Here is a 21,867-nt window from a genome sequence, read left to right as displayed (position 1 = left end):
CTTTTCACAGGGCAGAAGGCAGAGGGAGATAAATACAAATTAATTACAATTTGTTGATTATCAAGTTTATTATTGCTTGGAAATTTTACTTAAATTTGCATTGTTGATCATCTGAAGCAAATAGAGGGCTTAACCAGATGAGATACTTTTCAGATGTTCAATTGAAGGTTACTGGGGAATGCTGAGTCTGTGTAGATAGATTAGACATTTACACCAAGTTTGGAGTTTCTAGCTAGAAGCACTAGCTAGGTAAGACATGGAGGAGTGAAAAGAGTAGGCAACACAGAGAAAAGAGTCGGTCCACTGTTTAAGGAACCTCCCAGTTGTTGTTTGCTCTGTTTCTTGGCAATCAATGTATGCTAGGAATATGGTAAAAACAACAACAATATTTTTCAGACTTGGAAATTTTGAATGCCAAATTTTTTCAGCTCTATTATAGCCTACGGTCCCCATAGGCTGTAATGGAGAATTAAACCAGGGGTTTCTGGAGCTTTTTTTTGGGGGGGGGGTTTAATAGAGGAACCAAATTTGCGGTATAGCTGTTGATGCCTCTCCTCAATCCCCCCCCCCAAAGTTTGAAAAAGTTTGGAATGGGGGCCCTATTCTATGGGCACCTAAAGAACATGCTCCCATCCTCCATTGTTTCCAATGGAGGAAGGAAAGGCATGAAAACTTTAAAGAGAATGAAGTGATTTTAAAATTTAAATGCCTTTTGCAAGCCACCGTAGTGCATGTGAACTTTGAAGGCATTTAAAAGGCTATCAGTCCCTTGAAATGCATTCTCCAGGCTGAGAGTTCACTCAGAAGACACTTAAAGTGACTGAGAGACTTTAAATGCACTTCAACTGTGGCTATTCAGCTGTCCCAAAAATAACCATTTTAGGCGTTTTTCCAGCTCAGATTAGTCAATTGCACACCCCTAATGCACACTATCCAAAAAATAGTAGGAACAATTGACAAGATTGTTTGGAATACCACAGTAAGCCATACTTGAGTCAAGCATTGGCCATCTGTTTATTCACCTTAGGATACTGCAGTAATCCCTTGACAGCTGATACAAATTGTTTCCTAGAGGTGAACACAACAGAATAGAAATGAAAGGTTTGCATCTTAGTCTTCTTCATCCTGAAAGATGTGTATAATTAATGTTGTCACAAAAGATCGCTTCAATGGAATTCTTTGGCAGGAGTGCAAAACCCTTGGTGGCCATGAGCTGTTTTTTATTACAATCCTGTAAGAAAGTGACTCCAGCACATTAGAAAGGATGTATAACTTTAAAAAAATGAAATAGTTATTCATTCTTAAAAAACACTTACGTTTAAAGCAATAGGCATCAAATCGGCTGTCTGGTTCAGGAAACCCTGTTTGGTTCTCAAAGCGAAAGAGGGTTCTGACACCAAGTAAACCCCCTCCACATTGCATTCTTGCCACAGAAGCAGGGTAGCGCACACTGCCATCAGCCAACCAGCCATAGTCACATTGGTCAAAGCCATTCCTCCAGGCTGCATGCAGGTCCCCGACAGATGCCAGAACTGCATCCTGTGCTTCACACTGCCCTCTAGCTTCTTCAAAGGTTAGCTTGTTGGGAGCAGTTACATGGAAGACATCACCTAGAGAAACAGAAACACAGTGCACCTTTTACAAAAAGAATGAAAGTGAGGCAAGAAACTACGTGTATGTTTATATCATGTTTCCAAAGGGACTTAAATGAAAAACGTGGCTTCCAGCACATCTATGACTGAAAGAAGAATTCCTTATAAGACAGACTAAAGGAAAATGCTATGACCTAACAATTCTAAAAGAGGCCAACATGAGGAGTAAGTTGTCAGAGAAACATAGTGGGCACATGGAAATACAACGGGTGACATACACTGGGATGATATCAGGATGTCCTTCCTTGCAGATGCATGTGGTGTCCCTTCTCTCTCTCCTTCAAGTAACCCCTCAGAACTCATTTATTTGTGATGCCTTCGGTTCAAGTCCATAATCATGATGCCCAATTGTAATTCCAACTGTCACTAGTCTTGGTTCCTTTAGACTCTTTGGGCATCCAACTCTTGCTACCGTGGTCTTCACATGCCTCAGTTGTTTCTCCCACTATTGTTTTTTTTATGTATTTTAAGACCATGGGGCCAGAGACCTGTCTGTACAGTGCCATTAATGTTGGCAGCACGGCATTAACCATTCACAGCACTGTAATAGTAAATTCAGCAATAAAAATAATCCCTCTTTTGTTAGCCTTCCCTTCTGGAACAAGCAGACTGTAATGTATACAAACCCCTGATTTCCCTTGTAGTCTATTCTATGGCATTTACCTATAAAACAAGGAAACCAGTTAGAGAGAGTAATGCAACTAGTGTGCAGAGCTGACAAAAACAGAAGGTAGGTGCAGTACCTTAGGATTTAACCACTCACCTAAGCATTGAGACCTGCCTCATTGCAAACTCTTATAATGGCAGTTTCATCTCTCTATTCAGAACCAGCTGGCAACCAGCTATGCACTGTTTTCATGCAGCCCTAATATTCCAGACTCATTATATTTGTTGCTTCTTAGCAGCATCATTCCATCTTCCTCATAGGATGACTGACTGAGAAAGAGAACCTAGGATGACCCTAGTGTCGGGAGTCATTGGCATCCTAACTTTGTAGCCTAACTGTGCCACGTCATTATAGTGGAGCGGAGTGAATATCAATGATATGAATTTTGCGGGATGTCCATTACATCCAGGATCACTGAAATATACAAATGTTTCTTCCGCACAACCCATCTTGCTTGTATGAGATAACAGCATATACAAAAAGGCAGGTGTGGAATATTTCAATAGTAGCATGTTGTTTTTAAAGGGCATCAACGGTGCAATTGGAGGCTAATTTTTTGTACCATGAAGCCAAACGTTTTGAGTTTTCTTCCTGTAAGGAGATATGTGGGTTCTGGTTGTTATGTCCTTTAATAAGAAATCTCATATTTAGAACCTTAGATCATTCTCAGTGCCTCTGATAAAAAGTTCAGGGTTATGTGACCAAAGAAAAGTATATCCATCCAAATAAACAAGAAAATGCCAAGAACATCACCACCATATTTTCATTGTCACACCATCAACTATTAGTTTAATAATTAATGTTAAAAGTTTAGTTATGTTAATGTGTCTGGTTGCTGACATTTAAACCAAGCAATTCCAACCTCAAAATGTCTAGTTCAAAAAAACAAATGGTAAGCCAATAAACAGAGAAAACAAATTCCTCTTAATGCTCCTTGTCACAAACAGGCAATGTGCCTATAAACAAACATCTGCCTTTCAAAGAAACTACAAATCCGTGTGTCAATATTAATCTGATCTGAATCTTAAGAGCTGTAACAGGCATTGCAATATGTTAACAAAAAAAGATTATCAAAGAGAAATAGACACGGATTGTTTGAATCTGAAAAAAATGTTCCATACAATTCTGTAGAACAACAGACATTTGTCCCATTTTTCTGGAGTACACAGGAAATTCTGAGACAATTTAGCAGGTAATTAAAATGTTTTGATCTCTGAATTGTCAAAGACTTCCATGGTCAGAGTCAACTGGTTGTTGTGGGTTTTCCAGGTGTTGTGGGTTTTCTCACTGTTGCTGTAAGTGGCTGTGGTCCAATAGTATTAGTCCCTGAGGTAGCTTTAGGTAGGCCACAGAAGTAGGCCACAGCAAGATGGGAGTCCCTCCATGCTCAAGTGTGTTCTGATTTCACTTGGACTAGCAATGGGACACATGTTTTGTTTTTGAGCTCTTTCACTTTTTATAAAATAGTACTAGAGGCAAAGTCTGTTGAATCCAGGAATACAACGGGTGCTAGAGCTTGGCAGGGGGAAGAGGAGTTGTCCAGTCTGTAAGGGCATGGAGTTGAATGTGTGTTGTGTGGGAGGTTGTGGTGGCATGATGACAAATGAGGGCATGGGTGTGGAGATATGGGTGTCAAGAACCTTGGTGTGGAATGTTCATTGAGTATGGGAGAAGACTGACCTTTGAAAATTGTGGCATAGTGGTTACAGATGAGCTTTCCAGAGCCATGTCTTCAGATATGTGAAGGGGAATTCAGACTGGAGACTCTTCTTAGGGGGAAATTACATGGCAACCAATTCCTCCCAGTTCTGCATTCAACATCATTTCCTTTCTTGTCCCCCTGCCCTAATACACATGGGGTAGTCACAGTACACAGGTGTCTACCCTGCTTCTTCTGCTTCCATTTTTTTTTTACTGTTGGTATAATATTGTGGCCAAATGCTTCTTTCATGGCTGTTCCTTAAAAGAAGAAAAGCTGGATTTTTGTACCCTGCTGTATATTACCCAGAGGAGTCTCAGAGTGGTTTACAAACATCTTTTCCCTTCTTCTCCCCACAATAGACAACCTGTGAGGGATGTGGGGCTGTGAGAGAACTGGGAATGGGCCCCAGTGACCCAGCAGGCTTCAGGTGTCTCAAAGCAGTTTCCAATCACCTCCCCTTCCTCTCCCCACAGCAGACTCTCTGTGAGGGTGGTGGGGTAGAGAGCCTCACCTGGAAGATGGCAACCCTAAGAGGAGGTCCCTCTGTGCACAGGAGTCTTGACCTTAGTCAGGTTTGTGCACACGTAGGTAGTGTGGAATTCCAGAAGATGAATCTACACCAATCTGGCAACCTTACCTTCTCTCTGCAATGTTTTCTTGACCTAAAATATGTCGGGGGGTGCTAGGTAGTTGTGGGGGCATTACACACTTTTGAGGCCCCACTTTCAGACTTCAAGGAATATGTTCAGACCAGGGACAGCAAACCTCCAGGTGGGGCCTGGAATTGCTGCTCATCTCCAGGCAATACAGACCAGCTCTGCAGGCAAAAATGGCTACTTTGTAGTGGTGACTGTGTAGCAATGTATCCCCCTGAGGTTTAGTGAAGCCAGCCTCCAGGTGGAGTCCAAGAATTCCCTAGAAGTACAGCTCATCTCTAGGCAGTTAGGCTGAAGGGAAAGTTCTCCTCCCTCTTATGCACCCCTTCAAAAGGAATGCACATGTCCCCATAATCCACTTGATTGCTTGGCTGGTGATGTCTGCCCTTCTGAAGCCAGAGACCTACTGCTGGCAACTGCAGTCCCTGTTGTTGTCTGCAAGGCCAAGTCATTGCCTAATAAAAGTGGATCACCTAGTTTCCCCCAAAGTCTCACTGTCTACTTTTCTGTAAAGCTAACTACACTTGAAATTCTGGGCCACTTATGTCTTTGAGTTCATAGGAGTTTTTATTTACCAGGCCAATCTTGAAAAAAGTCGCTTTAGTTCCCATGTCTCTCCAGCCATTTACTTGTTCACTATTTACAGTTTCAGGCTGTAAATATTCTTTATTTAGATCTTCCTGAACTTTCCAGACTCGCAGGATTGATATTGGTCTGTCTGTCCTCGGTTGAGGAGAAGAAGTATTTAAGGTCTCTCATGCAGGTTGTTGTAGAGTTGAATGGTAGATTGCATTTTACAGACCTGAATATAAACCTGGTTCACACAGCAACAGATAGAATGGTAAACCAGCTCTGTTTCTTAACTTTGCCGCATCAGACAAGGATTATAGTGTTGAATGATCACCCAAGGTGGGGAGGGGATCCCTACACATAATAAACATGTTCTTCAGAAGATATATATATGATAGATAGACAGACAGACAGACCCTACCCCTCAAGTCTCTACACATAATATACATGTTCTTCAGAAGATAGATATACAGACAGACTCTATCCCTCAAGTCCACAAGAGTATTACTATACCAGCTTGGTGTAGTGGTTAGGAGTACAGACTTCTAATCTGGCGAGCCAGGTTTGATTCTGCGCTCCCCCACATGCAACCAGCTGGGAGACCTTGGGCTCACCACAACACTGATAAAACTGTTCTGACCCAGCCATAATATCAGGGTTCTCTCAGCCTCACCTACCTCACAGGGTGTCTGTTGTGGGAAGAGGAAAGGCAAGGCAAATATAAACTGCTTTGAGACTCCTTCGAGTAGAGAAAAGTGGCGTAATAAGAACCAACTCTTCTTCTAATCTGAACACCCACTAGAAGTAGTTGACATCATCTGGCTTTATGTTCTTTTCACCTTTTCCATGACACCAAAGTCAAATGATTGAGACAAACTTCCTTTTACAAAGTATAACCTCATCAATGAAAACAATGGAAGTATTAAAAGTAAAATATATAATAGTAGCTTGTACTCTGATTACAAGAGTGTTACATTTCATATTTAAGTGGGGGATTACTAGTTCCATCATACAATCTGAGCTGCAAATACCATGGCTTCCCAAACAAAAATACTTTTAAAGTATTTTTCCCCTCACATGTCAGAAAAAGACAGAGAAAATCCATCTGGCAAGCTTGTGGATGACGTAGCCTTGAACATTAGTGTGATGAAAATATATTGAGGGGGGGGTGAATAAAGAGTTTAAGTGATCTGTAATGTTTTGATAGCTGGAATCCACATGGAGGAGTAACTCAGCAAAATGATCAAGGCAAACACCAGGGCCAGGAGCAAGAGGGGAAAGGGAGCTTAGCTCTGGCCATGTCCTGCAATAACGGGAGAGGCATGGAAACCATGACAATGTTTGGATTACAGACAGCAATGCAGTTTGTATTAGTTTTGGCCCTTGCTTTATGGAGATTGCCTTGACCCAAAAGTCAAATCACTCTTAAGAATCTCCAGATTTCCCTGGTATGTGTGTGCACAGGTTTGCCTTGCTTAGTTTAAAAGGCATCTAAGCTTCTTTTTTATTGCTGTTAAATGCAGCAAGACAGACTTGGCAGTCATTGAGACAGCAAACTGATTCCCCTCTTCTCCATGCCAAAAAAACTTCTATTCAGGGAGATTACCAACTAGTTTTTACAGAATGTTCCTCTCATGTTTTGGTCGTGCATTTGTTGCAGGTGGGAAAAGATTCTAGCAAAACTGGTATCACGAGGAATATCTGTGCATCCCCCTCCTAAAACTCTTGCCTGCACTAGAATATTGCCAGAGGTTACAGACAGATTGGGGTACATCTGACACACACAAAAGCATAAAAGCATCCAGGAAGAAATATAAGGACAAGGTTGCAACAGTTAGGATTACATGTTTCCACCGAGGGCTCATAATCCCAAATGAGACTGTGCCAATCTCCATGTGGATCATGGCTGTAATAGTGAATGCCCTTTGGTTTGATTTTGAATCTGATCAGTATTTGTGGGCAAAAATAAACTTTTTCATAACTTAATATACCTTTCTTCTATTTTTAAATGGATGGAAATAGGCCTCACCAGAAGCAGTCCTACTAAAAAGTAAGTCCCCTTTTATTCAACTGTTCCTATTCCCAGGCAGGTGTTGTCAGGATTGCAGCCTGAATGGCCACTAGCAATGACAACCACTTCCACAATTTGATGATCAGACTCTGAGAACAGGCAGAAAGGACATTGCTGTGGACATACACTTTAGGCAACCTAAAGGAACCTAAAGGCTGAGCAGCAAATATACATTCAAATTAAAATACAAACTATTAAGAAACATTAATAATCACCACTAAAAGGAATCTCTGATTAATATAAGCACACAATAGCACACAATAGGAACCTTCTATCCAGGGCTAAGGTTCAATCCTCATGTGTAAACCGAAAGAAAGTGATCATAAATGTTTGCATTTTAATTTATATATATATTTGCTGGTCAATCTTCTGGTTCCTGACTTGTTTTCTCGGGTTGGCTTTTTGTTCCCTTTTTGTTTTTCAGCAATCACCAAGGGACATCAGCTTGGCTGGCTACTCTTAGGGATAGCACACTGTGCTACTTGCTCTGACACAGCACATGATTCTCATTTTACCTCTTGTGTTTTCTTTTCCTTTTTCCATTCCCTACTTCAAAGCAAATTTCATTTCTATTTCCTAAACTTTCTTACACTTAATCTGCATATCAGTAAATGGTGCAGAAAAGGTTTGCTAGTCAATATACATGACAAAAGCCATTATAACTCCAAACAACTGTAATGTTTATTCTACTGTTATTACAAACTTAAAGGTAAAGGTAAAGGTATCCCCTGTGCAAGCACCGGGTCATGTCTGACCCTTGGGGTGACACCCTCTAGAGTTTTCATGGCAGACTCAATACGGGGTGGTTTGCCAGTGCCTTCCCCAGTCATTACCGTTTACCCCCCAGCAAGCTGGGTACTCATTTTACCGACCTCGGAAGGATGGAAGGCTGAGTCAACCTTGAGCCGGCTGCTGGGATCGAACTCCCAGCCTCATGGGCAGAGCTTTCAGACTGCATGCCTGCTGCCTTACCACTCTGCACCACGAGAGGCTCTATTACAAACTCATTACAGGATATTCAAATATCCTCACCCCACCCCCCACCCCAGCTTGGAGACCAAAGGAGTTAATATTCTTAAACATCAGTGGGAACACTCATTACGAAGTTCTTTGAACATCTGAAACTTAGGCAATGATCCTCAAGATCAGGGGTAGTCAAACTGCGGCTCTCCAGATGTCCATGGACTACAATTCCCAGGAGCCCCTACCAGCGAATGCTGGCAGGGGCTCCTGGGAATTGTAGTCCATGGGCATCTGGAGGGCCGCAGTTTGACTACCTCTGCTCAAGATGCTCTTGTCAACTCTGCATTATTAATAAGGGGGTTTTACATATCTACAGCTTCTATTACATTCCTGTGTCTGAAAATGGACATTAAATCTAAAGTTCACGTTCTTTTGCAATAATATAATTATAGTTACAAGCACTGAGTGGAAACCTGCATGGCCAGCAAGTGCAGAGAGGGTTTCCAGCTCTGATTTGGAAAATAGCTCGAGATATTTGGTAGGTGCAGCCTGAGGAGGATGGGGTTTGCAGACTGCATGAAAATGCCAGTGTTTTTTTTACCATGCAAAGCAGCCTTTCTCTGCAGGTGAACAGATTTCTGTCACCTGGGCATCAGTGGTAATAGCAGGAGATCTCCAGCCACCCCCTGGAGGTTGGCAGCCCTTTGTGTAGATAACCCCCCAGGAGTCAGTTTACCACTCATCTCCGCTCCTGGTCCACCACTAACAAGCTCTGAATTCCAAGGCAGAGCCTTCTAGTCTATAGAAGTTCCAGACCCTGAGGAAGAGCAGCAGTTAAGCTGCACGTGGAGGCCTAGGGATGAATGGAAGTGCGACAAATATTAGCAGGGAAGTCCCAGGGAGTCTGTCTGAAATTATAATTCTGCAAGTGTGGCAATGTAGTAGAAATCCAAAGGGAACGAGTATCCAATGAGCAATTCATCAGGAAGGATTGTATACTGTGCCAGTCTCAAATGAAGTTCTTACCCCCCTGGAACAGTCCCCCTTGTAGTTAATGGAAGTAAACCAAAGTAAGCAGTTTAATGGCCGACACCTAAGATCTTGGCCACAAACATGTTTACTCAGACTTCAAAATCAAACTTCTGCCAAAATCAAGCTTCACTTACGTCAGCTTGCATTCGTACATTTTCCCGAATTAAAGTCTGCAGGATAATTATTGTTCTCATAAGCTTAGTGTTAGAATATTTGAAACTGTAGTTCAGACTAAAATTGTTCATCCTTCTTTACAATGCGCTGTGAATGCACACCTACTAGTCCTTCTGAAATATGGAAAATATGCAAGAAACATCTGGGTTTATACTGCTGTTTTTGACTAAACGTCATGAAGACGCATCATGGGAAACTATATTACAATTTCCTATTACCTCTCCATGAAAAAACTTTCCTACCACTCCCCTGATTGCATATTATACTTGCGTGGTTTAATAGGATCAGAGGTGGTAAGAGAAATCACATTCCTTGTGTTTTAGATCTGCAGCATCACCGAGAGATGGAAAATAGGCTTCATTATGAGTGAATTTTCCAGTTCCTATTTGTACCAACTAAATATTAAAACAATATTTATTAAGGGGGTCAAACTAAATAACCATTCCTTGTTGGGTTGGTTACAAATAAAAAGATTCAGTTCAGCGTTGTTGTTTTTTGTTTGTTTAATGTCTCTAAATAGTTATGCCAAAGATACCTTTGTGCATTCATATATCTTTTGTAATTTCATACATTAATTGCATTAAGGAAGAAACAGTCCAAAGAATACTGCACGCACGTAATATTCAGATCTATGTGTGGGCATTTCTAATATTGAATTATCTGAAACCAATCTGTTTGGTTTCCAAATGAACTCATGAGCAGCCTGTGCTTTCCAGTTTTGGGTTTGTTATATGAATAAGAAAATGACCAGATAGAACCTCAATGAAGCTAAGGACACCTGAGGAGGTGCTACTAGTGGGAGCAGAATTTGATCCAGGAAATGGGATATATTCTGTTCTGGGTAGGGTTGCACTTCAACTAAAGGAGCAAGTTCATAGTTTGGAAGTGCTGCTGGAACTTGGTCTCTTGTTGGATAAACAGGTGGCAACAGTGACCAGATGAGACCTTCCGGGAGTGGGGGGGGGGCAATATCATACCCTCAGCCAACTGGGGAGGGTGGGCTATAAAACAAAGTTATTATAATTATATTACTTTACGGCTGTGGTGCATGTCCTGGTAACAAATATGTTTGATTTCAGTACATTCTATGTGAAACTGCCTGTGAAGACTGCTCAGAAGCTATAGCTGGTAAAGAATGCTGTGGCCAGAACATTGACAGGAGTAGGCCATAGGGACCACATCTTTCCATTCTTGTTCCCAATTTCTCCTGGGACCAATTCAAGTGGCTGACGTTGCTCTTTAAAGCCCTATAAGGCTTGGGCTAGCATACCTTAAAGACTGCCTTCGTCCATATGAACCTACCAATCCACTCTGGTCATCTAGAAAGCTGGCAACTTGAGAAAGGATGTTCCCAGTTATGGTGCCAAAATGCTGGAACTCCCTGGGGAGATGAGTTCATCTCCCTCTATTGTTGCCTTCTACCAGTGAGTGAGACTTTTGTTTTGTTTTCTTTGGCTATCCCCAATAACTGCTATTGGCCTTCCTCCATGGCTTTGGTGCTATGTGTGTTTAGATTATTTGTTTGATTTTTTAAAATATGTTCTTTACTTTAAATGGTCTTTTAATGTTGAAATGTGTTAATGTTTTGATGTTCGTTGCCTTGGATGCCCTATTGAGATGAAAAAAAACAGCAGAGAAATGTTCTAAATAAATAATAATAATGATGATTAAAAATGATGCCACTGAGATTTTATAAAGCCTGAACTTAAGCACAGAACTTTGTGCTTCCTTTCAAGAATGCACATATAGGCTATCAGAATAAACAGGTGGGTTGAAATCATGTGTGTTTATACGTCTGTGTTTCCACAATGCGCCAAATTAGCATAGTAAATTCAAACCATATTTCAACAAATTATTTTCCCAAGTAGCCTTCTATCTTCTAATTATACCATGCACTGTCATGATATAAAAGTTAAATTTACTATGGCTTCCAATACTTAAATGAAGAGTATCAGATTGAGGTCTGAGATACACAAAATTGAATCCTCTCAGCTGATTCAATCACTTGGTGACCGTTGGCTTCAGCGCTAGGCATGTGCACGAAACAAATTCAAACCATTTTGGATTCAACCCAAACTGATTCAGCCCAATCAAAATCAAATGAATGACCATTTTTTTGATGTGGCTGAATCAATTCAGCCATATCCAAAAGGTTTCAGGGTGTGTGTGCACATGTTCTCCTTCCCAGGCAGCAGAGAGAGGTAGGGAAAGAGAGCGCCTGTCAAACAGCTGACCTGTAATTATCAGCTGTTTGGTATACCATGCCCTTTAAATGCCTCACCCACGGCCTGCAAAGACATGGGGTGGCATTTAATGGACTCTGAACCAAAAAGCTGATATGACAGGCACATTGCATTTTTTAAATGCATCTCCGAACTCCCCCTGCCCCCCCAGCCTTCTCAGATGCTGCTTGAGAAAGTGGGAGGGAATGTTTAAAGGGCCCACAGAGCAATTGAACTGTTAAGATCAGCTGTTTGATGGGCTCTCTCCTCCCTGCCTTCTCAGGAACTGCCTGAGAAAGCAGGGGGAAGCATTTTTACTGAATGACTCATGGCTAAATCACAAAATCATGATTCAGCCACCACTGATTTGGCCCATTTAAATGCATTGATTCAGTACTGATTCAGGTATTTTTGGCTTATCCAAAAAAAATCAGGGCTACTGTTCAAGGCTACTGTGAAAATACAATGAAGGAGACAAGCCATGTATACTGAGCTACTTGGAATTCCTTAGAGCAGTGGTCCCCAATCTTTTTATCACCGGAGACCGGTCAATGCTTGGCAATTTTACTGAGGCCCGGGGGGGGGAGTCTTTTGCCAAGGGACGTCGGCGCCACCACCTGAGCCCCTGCTCTATTTGCTTTCCTGCTGGAACCCCTGACTTCCTGCCACCCTCTGGGGGGCAGTGCCATGCTGAGGGGGAGCCCCAGCCATGGCGGTCGCCAGATAGCACCAAAGATGAGCCGGCGGCAGAGTGGCAGGGCAACCCCCAAGGCAGCAACCGGGGAGGAGGACAAGGAGGAGCCACGGCCCGGTACCGACTGATCCATGGACCAATACCGGTTCCCAGTTGGGAGCCACTGCCTTAGAACATATAAATGTTACAATTCATCAGAACACATTTCAGAACAGATTATATTGATAAGTATCAGTATGAGGGAGGCACAGAGAACACTGGATTAAGGTTCTCAAAGCCTATCCTAACAGATACTGCAAAAACTGTCCACATTCACCAAGTTTGAACATGGAACCTATGGGAATGGTTCCATTCATAGCATGTGGGGATTTGGGCAACAGCACAAGGGAAGAAAGAGATGATTTTTCAAAAATCATTTTAAAGGCTATGTCCTGTCTCCCATACCTATTTTCCTTCCCTGCTATAAATAAGTTTTGCAAAGATTTTGGTGGCTTATCACAATAGAAGTCCAGTTCTTCAAGCCCATCCAAGTAGGCAACCTGGATAAATTACATTCACTGCAAACTTGAGATGACTAAATGGTTATTCCTTCTTGAAAAAATATTAGTAAGATAGGTTACTAATGTAAGGTTGTTATCTAATTTTTATAGGGCTATATTATCTATACGCACAGATGTTAAAATCACTATTTATTTTATATGCTCCTTTGATTAGAAATCATATCCCTGGAAGTTATGAACATTTTCTTTAACCATTCTTAATTTCTTAGCAATCTAAAGGCAGATTTTGCTAACAGAATTCGTTCCCAGTAGATAATTCCTGCTCTCCATATCCCTGTGTAAACCGCAGGACCATTCCTAGTGGAGAGAACCATTGTGATGTGGTTGTTAGGGTACTGTCCTAGTATCATAGAGACTCAGTTTCAAATCCCCATTTTGCCAGAGAAGCTTGCTGAGTGACCTTGGACTAGTCACATTACCTCAATGTAACAAGAGTTTAATGTTACATAGTGCTGTTAGTTTTTCTATTTAACAAGGCAAAATAAGTTAAAAGTACTTAATGACCATGATGTCTGGAGGTTATAAAAGTCTTGTGACACTTGTGACACTCAGTACTTCATTTTAGCCATCATGTGGCTATGAATGATTGATTTCCTTACCATTCAAGCTTCCCACATAGCAATAGGCATCATAGGTTTCATTGGGAAGACGATATCCATAGGATCTGACTCCTTCCTTTCCCATCATGTCTCCATAGCAGCCAACTCTGGGTAGCCTGATGGGATACCTGAAATACAGTAAGTTAAAGCTTGTGAAGGTCAAGGTTCCTTAGCCCACTAAGGATGTTCAAGGCTTTTTATATTTGGATGCACAGGCAAGGGGCAATACAGTTTTCTCACCTAACAGTCTGGTCAGATAACCAGCCAGCATCACACTGCTCAAATCCATCTTCATAAGCCGCTTTCAGTTGATCAGGGTTTGCGATAACAGCACCATTCTCTAAACAAGCCTCCTGAGCCTGCTTGAAATTCATGGTATACCTGCTGGTGGCTGCACGGTAGTGGAACACAACACCTGTGGAGACAGGCAACCCACGCTGGTCACTCGTATTGCACCAACATGCTCGAGATTTACAGTGATTTTCTTTCTAGTTAGATCAGCAAGGTCAAACATTTCAAGTTAACAGGCTAGGAAATGTTATTCAGTGTAGTTTCAGAGGGTATAAAATAGCAAACTTTCCATCTCTCCTGCACCCCAAAAGGAATAGGAAATAGAATTTTAGACACTTCTTCAGAACCTGGAGCCAAAACTTTTAAACTGCTCATAGAGAAAATAATTAGGGTTGTAGGAGGTACCAGGAGGTGTCAGTGCTAATAGTGTGTTATCAGGGGACACAAAATTCTCCCTGATGAGGGACAGATACATGTTTGAACTGCTATGCTTGGAATATATATTTGCAATAGTAGATGATTTTTCACTTTATATACATACTAGCTTCAAAGCCCGTTCCTAAGAACAGGCCTTGAAAGGGTCCCCTCCCCTGGCCCCCATCCAGGCAGCTTAAGGTAACGTTGGTCTGCAGCTCACAGCCGTATCAGGTGGGGCGGGCGGGGTCTGGACAGGCCGTTAGCAGGCCCTCTACCACAACCCTTTGCCCAGGGCCTCCTCACCTTACTTGCTTCTGGCTCCAGGCACTGAGGTGCATCTGAGAGCAAAGAGGCTAGAGTCCAGGGATGGAGGGTGGGAGCTGCAGGGGCAGGGCCAATCAGGGTGCAGCCAGCTGCACCCTGATTGGCCCTATTTCAACTTGGACAGCCGGGTACGTTCCACCCCCCAGGCTGTTTCACAAACATATCTATATATGGATGGATATATGGATATATACATATATATATATATATACATACATACATACATACATACATACATACATACATACATACATACATACATACATACATACATACATACATATATATATATATATATATATATATATATCCATATATAGATAGATAGATAGATAGATAAGGATATATATATGGTGGACACGTTCCACCCCCCAGACTGTTTCACAAATATATATAAATATATATATGGATAAGGATGTAACGATTATTTAAATGGTTTTCTCAGTGAATAATTCTATAAAAACTGGACAGCTTCTCTGCCAACAAAGATGTCATAAAACAGTGGTCCCCAACCTTTTTATCACCAGGGATCGGTCAACTCTTGACAATTTTACTGAGGCGGGGCGGGGGGTAGTCTTTTGCCAGGGGACATCACCGCCACTACCTGAGCCCCTGCTCTACTTGCTTCCCCGCCGGCGCCCCTGACTTCCCGCCGCCCACTGGGGGGCACTGCCAGCAGCAGCTGTGCAGTGCCACGCCGAGGGGGAGCCCCAGTCATGGTGGCCGCTGGAGAGCATCAAAGGTGAGCTGGCAGCAGAGTGGCAGGAGTTGGGTAGGAGGATGAGGAAGAGGCGCAAACCGGTACAGGTCCCCGGACCGGGGGTTGGGGACCACTGTCATAAAAGATATGCCTCTTTAAATAAGATGTTATTGTTTGTAACTAAGTTATGTTCTGTACATAACTTTAAACATTTTAATCTAAAGATACATTATAAAAATTTGTATTATTAAATGAGAGTCGGTATGGGGTAAGGGTCAGAATATGTGCTAGGAAGTACACACACACCCCGCTCCAGCCATTAAAATCTGTTGAACAACTTTGTGCCACTCCTATGCAGTGTGACATACCACACATAACATGGAATGGAGAAGAACAACGTAAGCCGCTTTGATTCTCCACTGGGGAGAAAATCAGGGTATGGTCAGCCATGCATTATTATTATTATTATTATTATTATTATTATTATTATTATTATTATTATTATTATTATTATTATTATTATTATTATTATTATTATTATTATTATTATTATCTTTCGATTTATTGCCCGCCACTCCCTTACGGCTCGTGGCGGGTTACAACATTTTAAAACCCCCAATAAAATCCATTAAAACCCTCAGCAACAATTACAATATAACATTATCGGTTAGCAAGCTAACCTGGCAAGATAGGCTAATCAACCTCCCCCTCCTACTACAAGCAGGTGGAGAGGGGATACTGTTGGTACTAATCCCCAATCTCAATCCCAGGTCCCGGGTCCCGGGTCCCTGGGGGGGCATAGATGTTAGCCTCGTCCTCAACCGTAAACCTGGCGGAAGAGCTCCGTCTTGCAGGCCCTGCGGAATGATGGAAGATCTCGCAGGGCCCGCAGCTCTCCCGGGAGCTCATTCCACCAGGTAGGGGCCAGGACCGAAAAGGCCCTGGCCCTGGTCGAGGCCAGGTGTGCTTCCCTGGGGCCGGGAACGACCAGCAGATTTTCTCCCGCAGAACGTAAGGCTCTGTGGGGGGCATAGGGTGATAGGCGGTCCCTCAGGTATGTGGGTCCCAACTTGCGTAAAGCCTTGAAGGTTAAAACCAAAACCTTGAACCGGATCCGGGCAGCAATTGGCAACCAGTGCAGCTGCCTCAGCACTGGCTGAATATGGGCCCTCCAAGGTGTACCAGTGAGGACCCTGGCAGCTGCGTTTTGCACTAGCTGGAGTTTCCGGACCAAGGACAAGGGAAGGCCCGCGTAGAGCGAGTTACAGAAATCTATTCTGGAGGTGACCGTTGCATGGATCACTGCGGCTAGGTGTTCGGGGGACAGGTAGGGCGCTAGTAGTCGGGCCTGGCGAAGCTGGAAAAATGCCTGGCCTGCTACTCTTTTGACCTGCGCCTCCAAGGTCAGGGAGGCGTCAATGATCACACCCAAATTCCTGGCCTCCCAGGGTGGGTAAACGCGCTTCCTGGGCTTTTGAAATCCACAGTAGTCCACCTTTTTCAGTAACTAGTAAACTCCTCCTGGGACTAAAGAGAGTAAAGCTGCTTCTGCACAAAACTCTTGCGGCACATTGCCCATCCCCACTCCATTTTGCAGTGAATTTAATGTATGATATCATTGTGCTTATCCTAACCTTCTGGCATTTCCATTGCTGTGATTTTTCCCCAACCTTCTTTGCTACCATCATTCCCATTTGTATCAAAAGGGAAAGTGCAGAATCTCATTTCTCCCCACCCACATCTGGTAGCACATCCAGTTTCAGTTTGCATCCCACCCACTGCTTTACCACCACCACTAGCAGCAGCAGCAGCAGCAGGCTTCTTCAAAAAAACAAACACACACCATATCTGGTGTATCGCTAAAGTGTTTTAACACTATTCCCTACTACCAATATGAAAAACAAAAGCATCACATGCCCACTGGAGCTGGTGGTGGCAATCAGGGGGCTGAAGCACTGTTGTTGCTCTGAAAGTCCTTTGCATATGCTGCAGCAATCAGCAGAAAGGGGAATCACACCATAACTTGACAACTTAAAATCCAAAGGTTCTGTTGTTTCAGCTGGAAGCAAAATATGAGAAAAATCTGCTGTCCAGTTTCATTCACTTTAGAAAAGCTACTGGCATTTGTCTTTCCCTTCTGCCTTTTTGTTATAAGACTTTCGCGACAGAGTGAACAGATATGGCAGCTGAGAAGCAAGTTGCTGCTGCATAAGAGTTTTGTCACAACAAGGAAGATTAATGCAATTATTGGAGGGAAAGAATCTGGTCACCTTATTTTAGTGGTATGTTTCTAATTCCTGTGATAGCCTTTAGATAGAAATCTAGAGTCCAGTGGCACCTTTAAGTCCAACCAAGTTTTATTCTGCTGTTTCAGACACGATTACCCACTTAAATCAGTCTTTAGATACTTAAGCTTAACTAAGTTCCATACCTGAAATACTTTGACCACCTCATGAGAAGGAAGGGCTCCCTGGAGAAGAGCCTAATGCTGGAAGCGATCGAGGGCAAAAGAAGAAGAGGACGACAGAGAATGAGGTGGCTGGATGGAGTCAGTGGGTGTGAACTTAAATGGACTCCGGGGAATGGTAGAGGACAAGAAGGCCTGGAGGATCATTGTCCATGGGGTCGCGATGGGTCGGACATGACTTTGCACCTAACAAGGTCCCATTCCAGATGCCTTTTAGTTTGAAGGATTAATGTACTCATTTAAATGCTAAGATTGGTGAAATAAAGAGAAACAATCACAAAGGTGGTCTTGGGATGAAGCGAACAGAGGCAGTGAAAAGAGGATTTCAAGATAATAAAAACCGCCTTATCAACTCTGTATAGGATGGCACTATTAGCCACCTCCTGTGCCTTTGACAGCAGCTTGTTCTAAAGAAGCTCACAAATGAAACATGGTGATCTGATGTCTTGAATCAGACAAGATCCATGAGTTGAGCAGAACCCCCCCCCCCCTAACTCTCCTACTACTACAGCCCCACTCCCAGAATTATCCCCTTGGGGTAGAATCAGGAGGGGGACTCACTGAAAATCCCCACCTCTTCCACTGAAGGCAAATGGGAACCAGGCTGCTATCACGCGCTAATGCCTGCAGATCAGGCAGCTGTTAAAGGCATAGGAGCAGGAAATGGTAAACTCTCAGGTAACCATGGTGACTCATTATTTCCCTCGATCTAAGAAGTGAATAATGTTATGTGTAACTAAGAAAGTTCAAGCTGAAGGGTACAAAAATTTAGAAACATGAGATGGATCAATGCTGCTGCTGAATGCTTTTTAAATTCCTTTATCAGCTGCCTGACCACTACAATTTCATTGCTGATCTGATCTATTTGGAGTTTACAATCAGCTCAGCCCCCTGCCCCCGTCCAAAAAAAACCTTTTACTATTGATAGCAATCATGTTACAATGATACTAATTGGGAAATATGGCTATTTAATTCAGAGTTGAACATGCATTAGCCTGTTCCCCTTAAGACCTTTGTATTTGACAAAATATTTGACCAGGGCCAGAGCCTTCTTGGTCCTGGCCCCTACCTGGTGGAATGAGCTCCCGGGTGAGCTGTGGGCCCTGTGGGCCTGTAAAATGGAGCTCTTCTGCCAGGTTTATGGTTGAGGCTGGGGCCGGCAAGGTAGATCTATCACCCCCCTGGGTTTGAAGTGAACATTGTTGGACCTCCTTCTCCACCCCTCTAATAGTGGGGGTGGAAGTGGGGGTTTCCGCCATGTTGGGGGTATTTTGAAGTTTTAATGGGGATTTTAAGATATTGTGACCTGCCACGAGCCGGTTAGGGAGTGGCGGGAAATAAATTGAAATAATGATAATGATAATAATAATGATAATGATAATAAAAGTGGCTATTCTAGGGTTGCCAGATTCATTGGCACTGCCAGTGGGGGATGGGAAAAACTTTCAGTACACAATGTGTCACATTGACACATTGAAGACATCAGGGAGCAACACTCTGGCTTCTAATCAAAATCCAAAGCATCACCACCATCCTGATGACCACAATGACAAATTAAGCACAGGACAGAAAGGCCAGGCTGGCAGCAGCGGGGCAGCGGGGCTAATTCCTGAGTAAGCATGATGTCATCATCATCCCGGTCTTCTCCTGGCCCTGGCCTGAATCAGGGCCTTGGATGGCCTGCGGCAAGGGAAAGATCTTGCTGTGGCAGCCACCAAAGGCCCAGCTGGGGCAGGCATGTGAGTAAGGGAAGAGACAGACCTTGATGCCCAGCTCCTCCCCCACACCTATGGCGTCCCTGCAGGGACACAAAACACCCTGTTCAGCTTTGCGGTGCTGTAGAGCTGAACAGGGCATGTCTATACCCACATGATGGTGGGAGAGCAGCATGCCCCCCATCCCCACCTGCCGCCACCGTGAGATGTATATGCACACACAACTCTGGGGCAGTCCATGTGCACTGGGGGATTTCATCCCCGGTGCATATTCAGGAAACGGTGGGGCATGCTGCCCTGCCACTGGGAACTGGTGGTGGCACCACTGTGCATAATCGTTCAATGTGTCGATGTCACTTTAGGTGACATTAGCATGTTGCATCAAAATACTGCATTCTTTCAGGATGGGGTATATTTGAGGGGAGTGGAGTAGGGTGCATCCAGAAAGCTGGGGACTCCCAGACCAGTGGACCTGGTGATCCTAGGCTATTCTGTGATGCTACACTGAATTTGTTTTCATTATTTATTACATTGTTAGCCTACCCTTCCTCCATGGAAGTCAGGACAGTATGCAGGGTATCTATACTCAGTCATCTTTACAACAAATGAAATATTGCATTTTTAGTGTTATTGCAAGCCCTATCTTGTTAAACTGAGTTATCTATATTGTTTCTGTTTTATGTGAACCGCCATGAGCCTTCGGGGAGCACAGTATATAAATATAATAATAAAAATTAAAATAAATACATTTATTAATCTATTTAGAAAACATATACGCTGCCTTTCCAGAGATCTGCTCAAGCTAGATTACAACTACAACAATCAAAACATTAAAACAACACTAAAGCCATTAAAACAAACTATTACAAAACAAGCCAGAGTCATTTAAATAAGACACTAAAAGAAAAAGTCGGGGCAAAAATGAAGCATCTATAAGATTACCAAGCTCCCACCAAGGGCAGGGAATTCTCCCCCCTCCCTATCTTTTGTTTCCTGCTGCTGCTCAGAGTGACACTAAGATTTGTTGTTGTTGTTGTTGTTTAATTAAAGCTGTTGGGCCAATGGAATGACATCACTGCTGAGAAAAAACCCACATTTGACTTCATTGCCCATTAGGAAATAAAAATTGATATACCATTTTTGTGATGGGGGATGGCATAGAAGCTCTAAAAAAAATTAATTGATTAAATAAATAAATATGGCGGTCAGCCTAATTTTGAAGTTTTTAAGAATTCCAGAGTTTGGGGGGGATATTGATTTTGCCTTTGTTTAAATTAATATTGAATTTTGCAACTCATATCAGATGCATACTGGCTTATGAAGAGAGCCAGAATAAGTCATCCAAACTGCTTTGCAAGGTGGAAGCTGACATAGGAAGACAAGACATAATTTGGCTTGCAAATACATTTCAGAATAAAGGAAGGCAGCAAGGAAGCAGGACAATATTATTTAGTTACTGCATTTTCCCACAGACCTAATAATGCATCATACTGATGCTGAGAACACGAATGGCCTTGCTAGTGACATAGATAAGGAATGAGTCTGTCAGTAAAATCCCACAGATATTTGCTAATAGGGTTTCCCCTAAAACCATGAACATCTTTACGCCAATTTCATAATTTTTGGAATCCAAATGAATGCTTGTTAAATATTTGTGGTCAGCAATCTTTCCCCTATTATTGTAGTGAGGAAGATATGGTATTTCCTTTTTGGGCACAAAGCCTGCCAGAAGTTCAGCAATGTAGGTAAGAGGGGGAAGTCTATACTCTCCCTGTTTTCAAGGCTGGAATAGTTATAAAATTAGAAGTTGATTTGTAACAGGAGGTTCAGTTCTATTCTGAGGATCTCATGTGAGCCTTTGGTTCTTCCTTTTGTTTATAACATTTATATACTTTTGAGTTAACAAACTCAGTATTGGGATAATGCAGTCAGTCACTTAGTTGTGTGCTTGCCACCATGACAACATTCCACAGATGTAAGCGATTTAACTTTCACCTACATAAGCTACCTGAAATAAAATTTGAATTGTTCTGATCATCAAATACAAATCAAATGACAGTGTTAAGAGGAGGCTGTATGTTTTTCTACCTTCCTGTGTACAAAATGAAACATGATTCATTTACAAACCAGATGCAAAGAAAACAGAAAAGCACATTTTAATGTATTACAGAGTACCATCACTTTCCTGCCAGTTTCATGAAACTGAGAAGCTTAATGTTAAACAATTGCCATTAGCAATGCTTCCCCCTAATACTGTGATGAAGGAGGTGTGTTATTTCCTTGTGTATACAAGGACCAAAATTGCATATTTGCGCCTGAGAAAGTAGGAACAGAGTTTCCAGTTTATATCTCATAATAACATGACCCTGACCCATACATATTTTCTCTGGC

At 42.6% G+C, this 21,867-nt stretch overlaps 1 protein-coding gene across 7 annotated transcripts in view; it reads right to left on the bottom strand.

Moving 5' to 3' along the window:
• Positions 1-21,867, bottom strand: part of VCAN (versican) — a 139,888-nt gene that overhangs the window by 76,297 nt on the left and 41,724 nt on the right. For all 7 annotated transcript variants that reach the window (XM_077347531.1, XM_077347538.1, XM_077347537.1 and 4 more), the window contains 3 exons: positions 13,803-13,977; positions 13,563-13,690; positions 1,317-1,610 (listed from right to left, as the gene is read on the bottom strand). In XM_077347531.1, coding sequence (XP_077203646.1) covers positions 1,317-1,610; positions 13,563-13,690; positions 13,803-13,977 — 597 coding nt within the window. The remainder of the gene's footprint in view (positions 1-1,316; positions 1,611-13,562; positions 13,691-13,802; positions 13,978-21,867) is intronic.

The sequence above is a fragment of the Paroedura picta genome, chromosome 7, assembly GCF_049243985.1.
Source record: "Paroedura picta isolate Pp20150507F chromosome 7, Ppicta_v3.0, whole genome shotgun sequence".
Classification (NCBI taxonomy): domain Eukaryota; kingdom Metazoa; phylum Chordata; class Lepidosauria; order Squamata; family Gekkonidae; genus Paroedura; species Paroedura picta.
The sequence above is the reverse complement of the archived record's forward strand: the minus strand, read 5'-3'. Positions and strand labels throughout refer to the sequence as shown.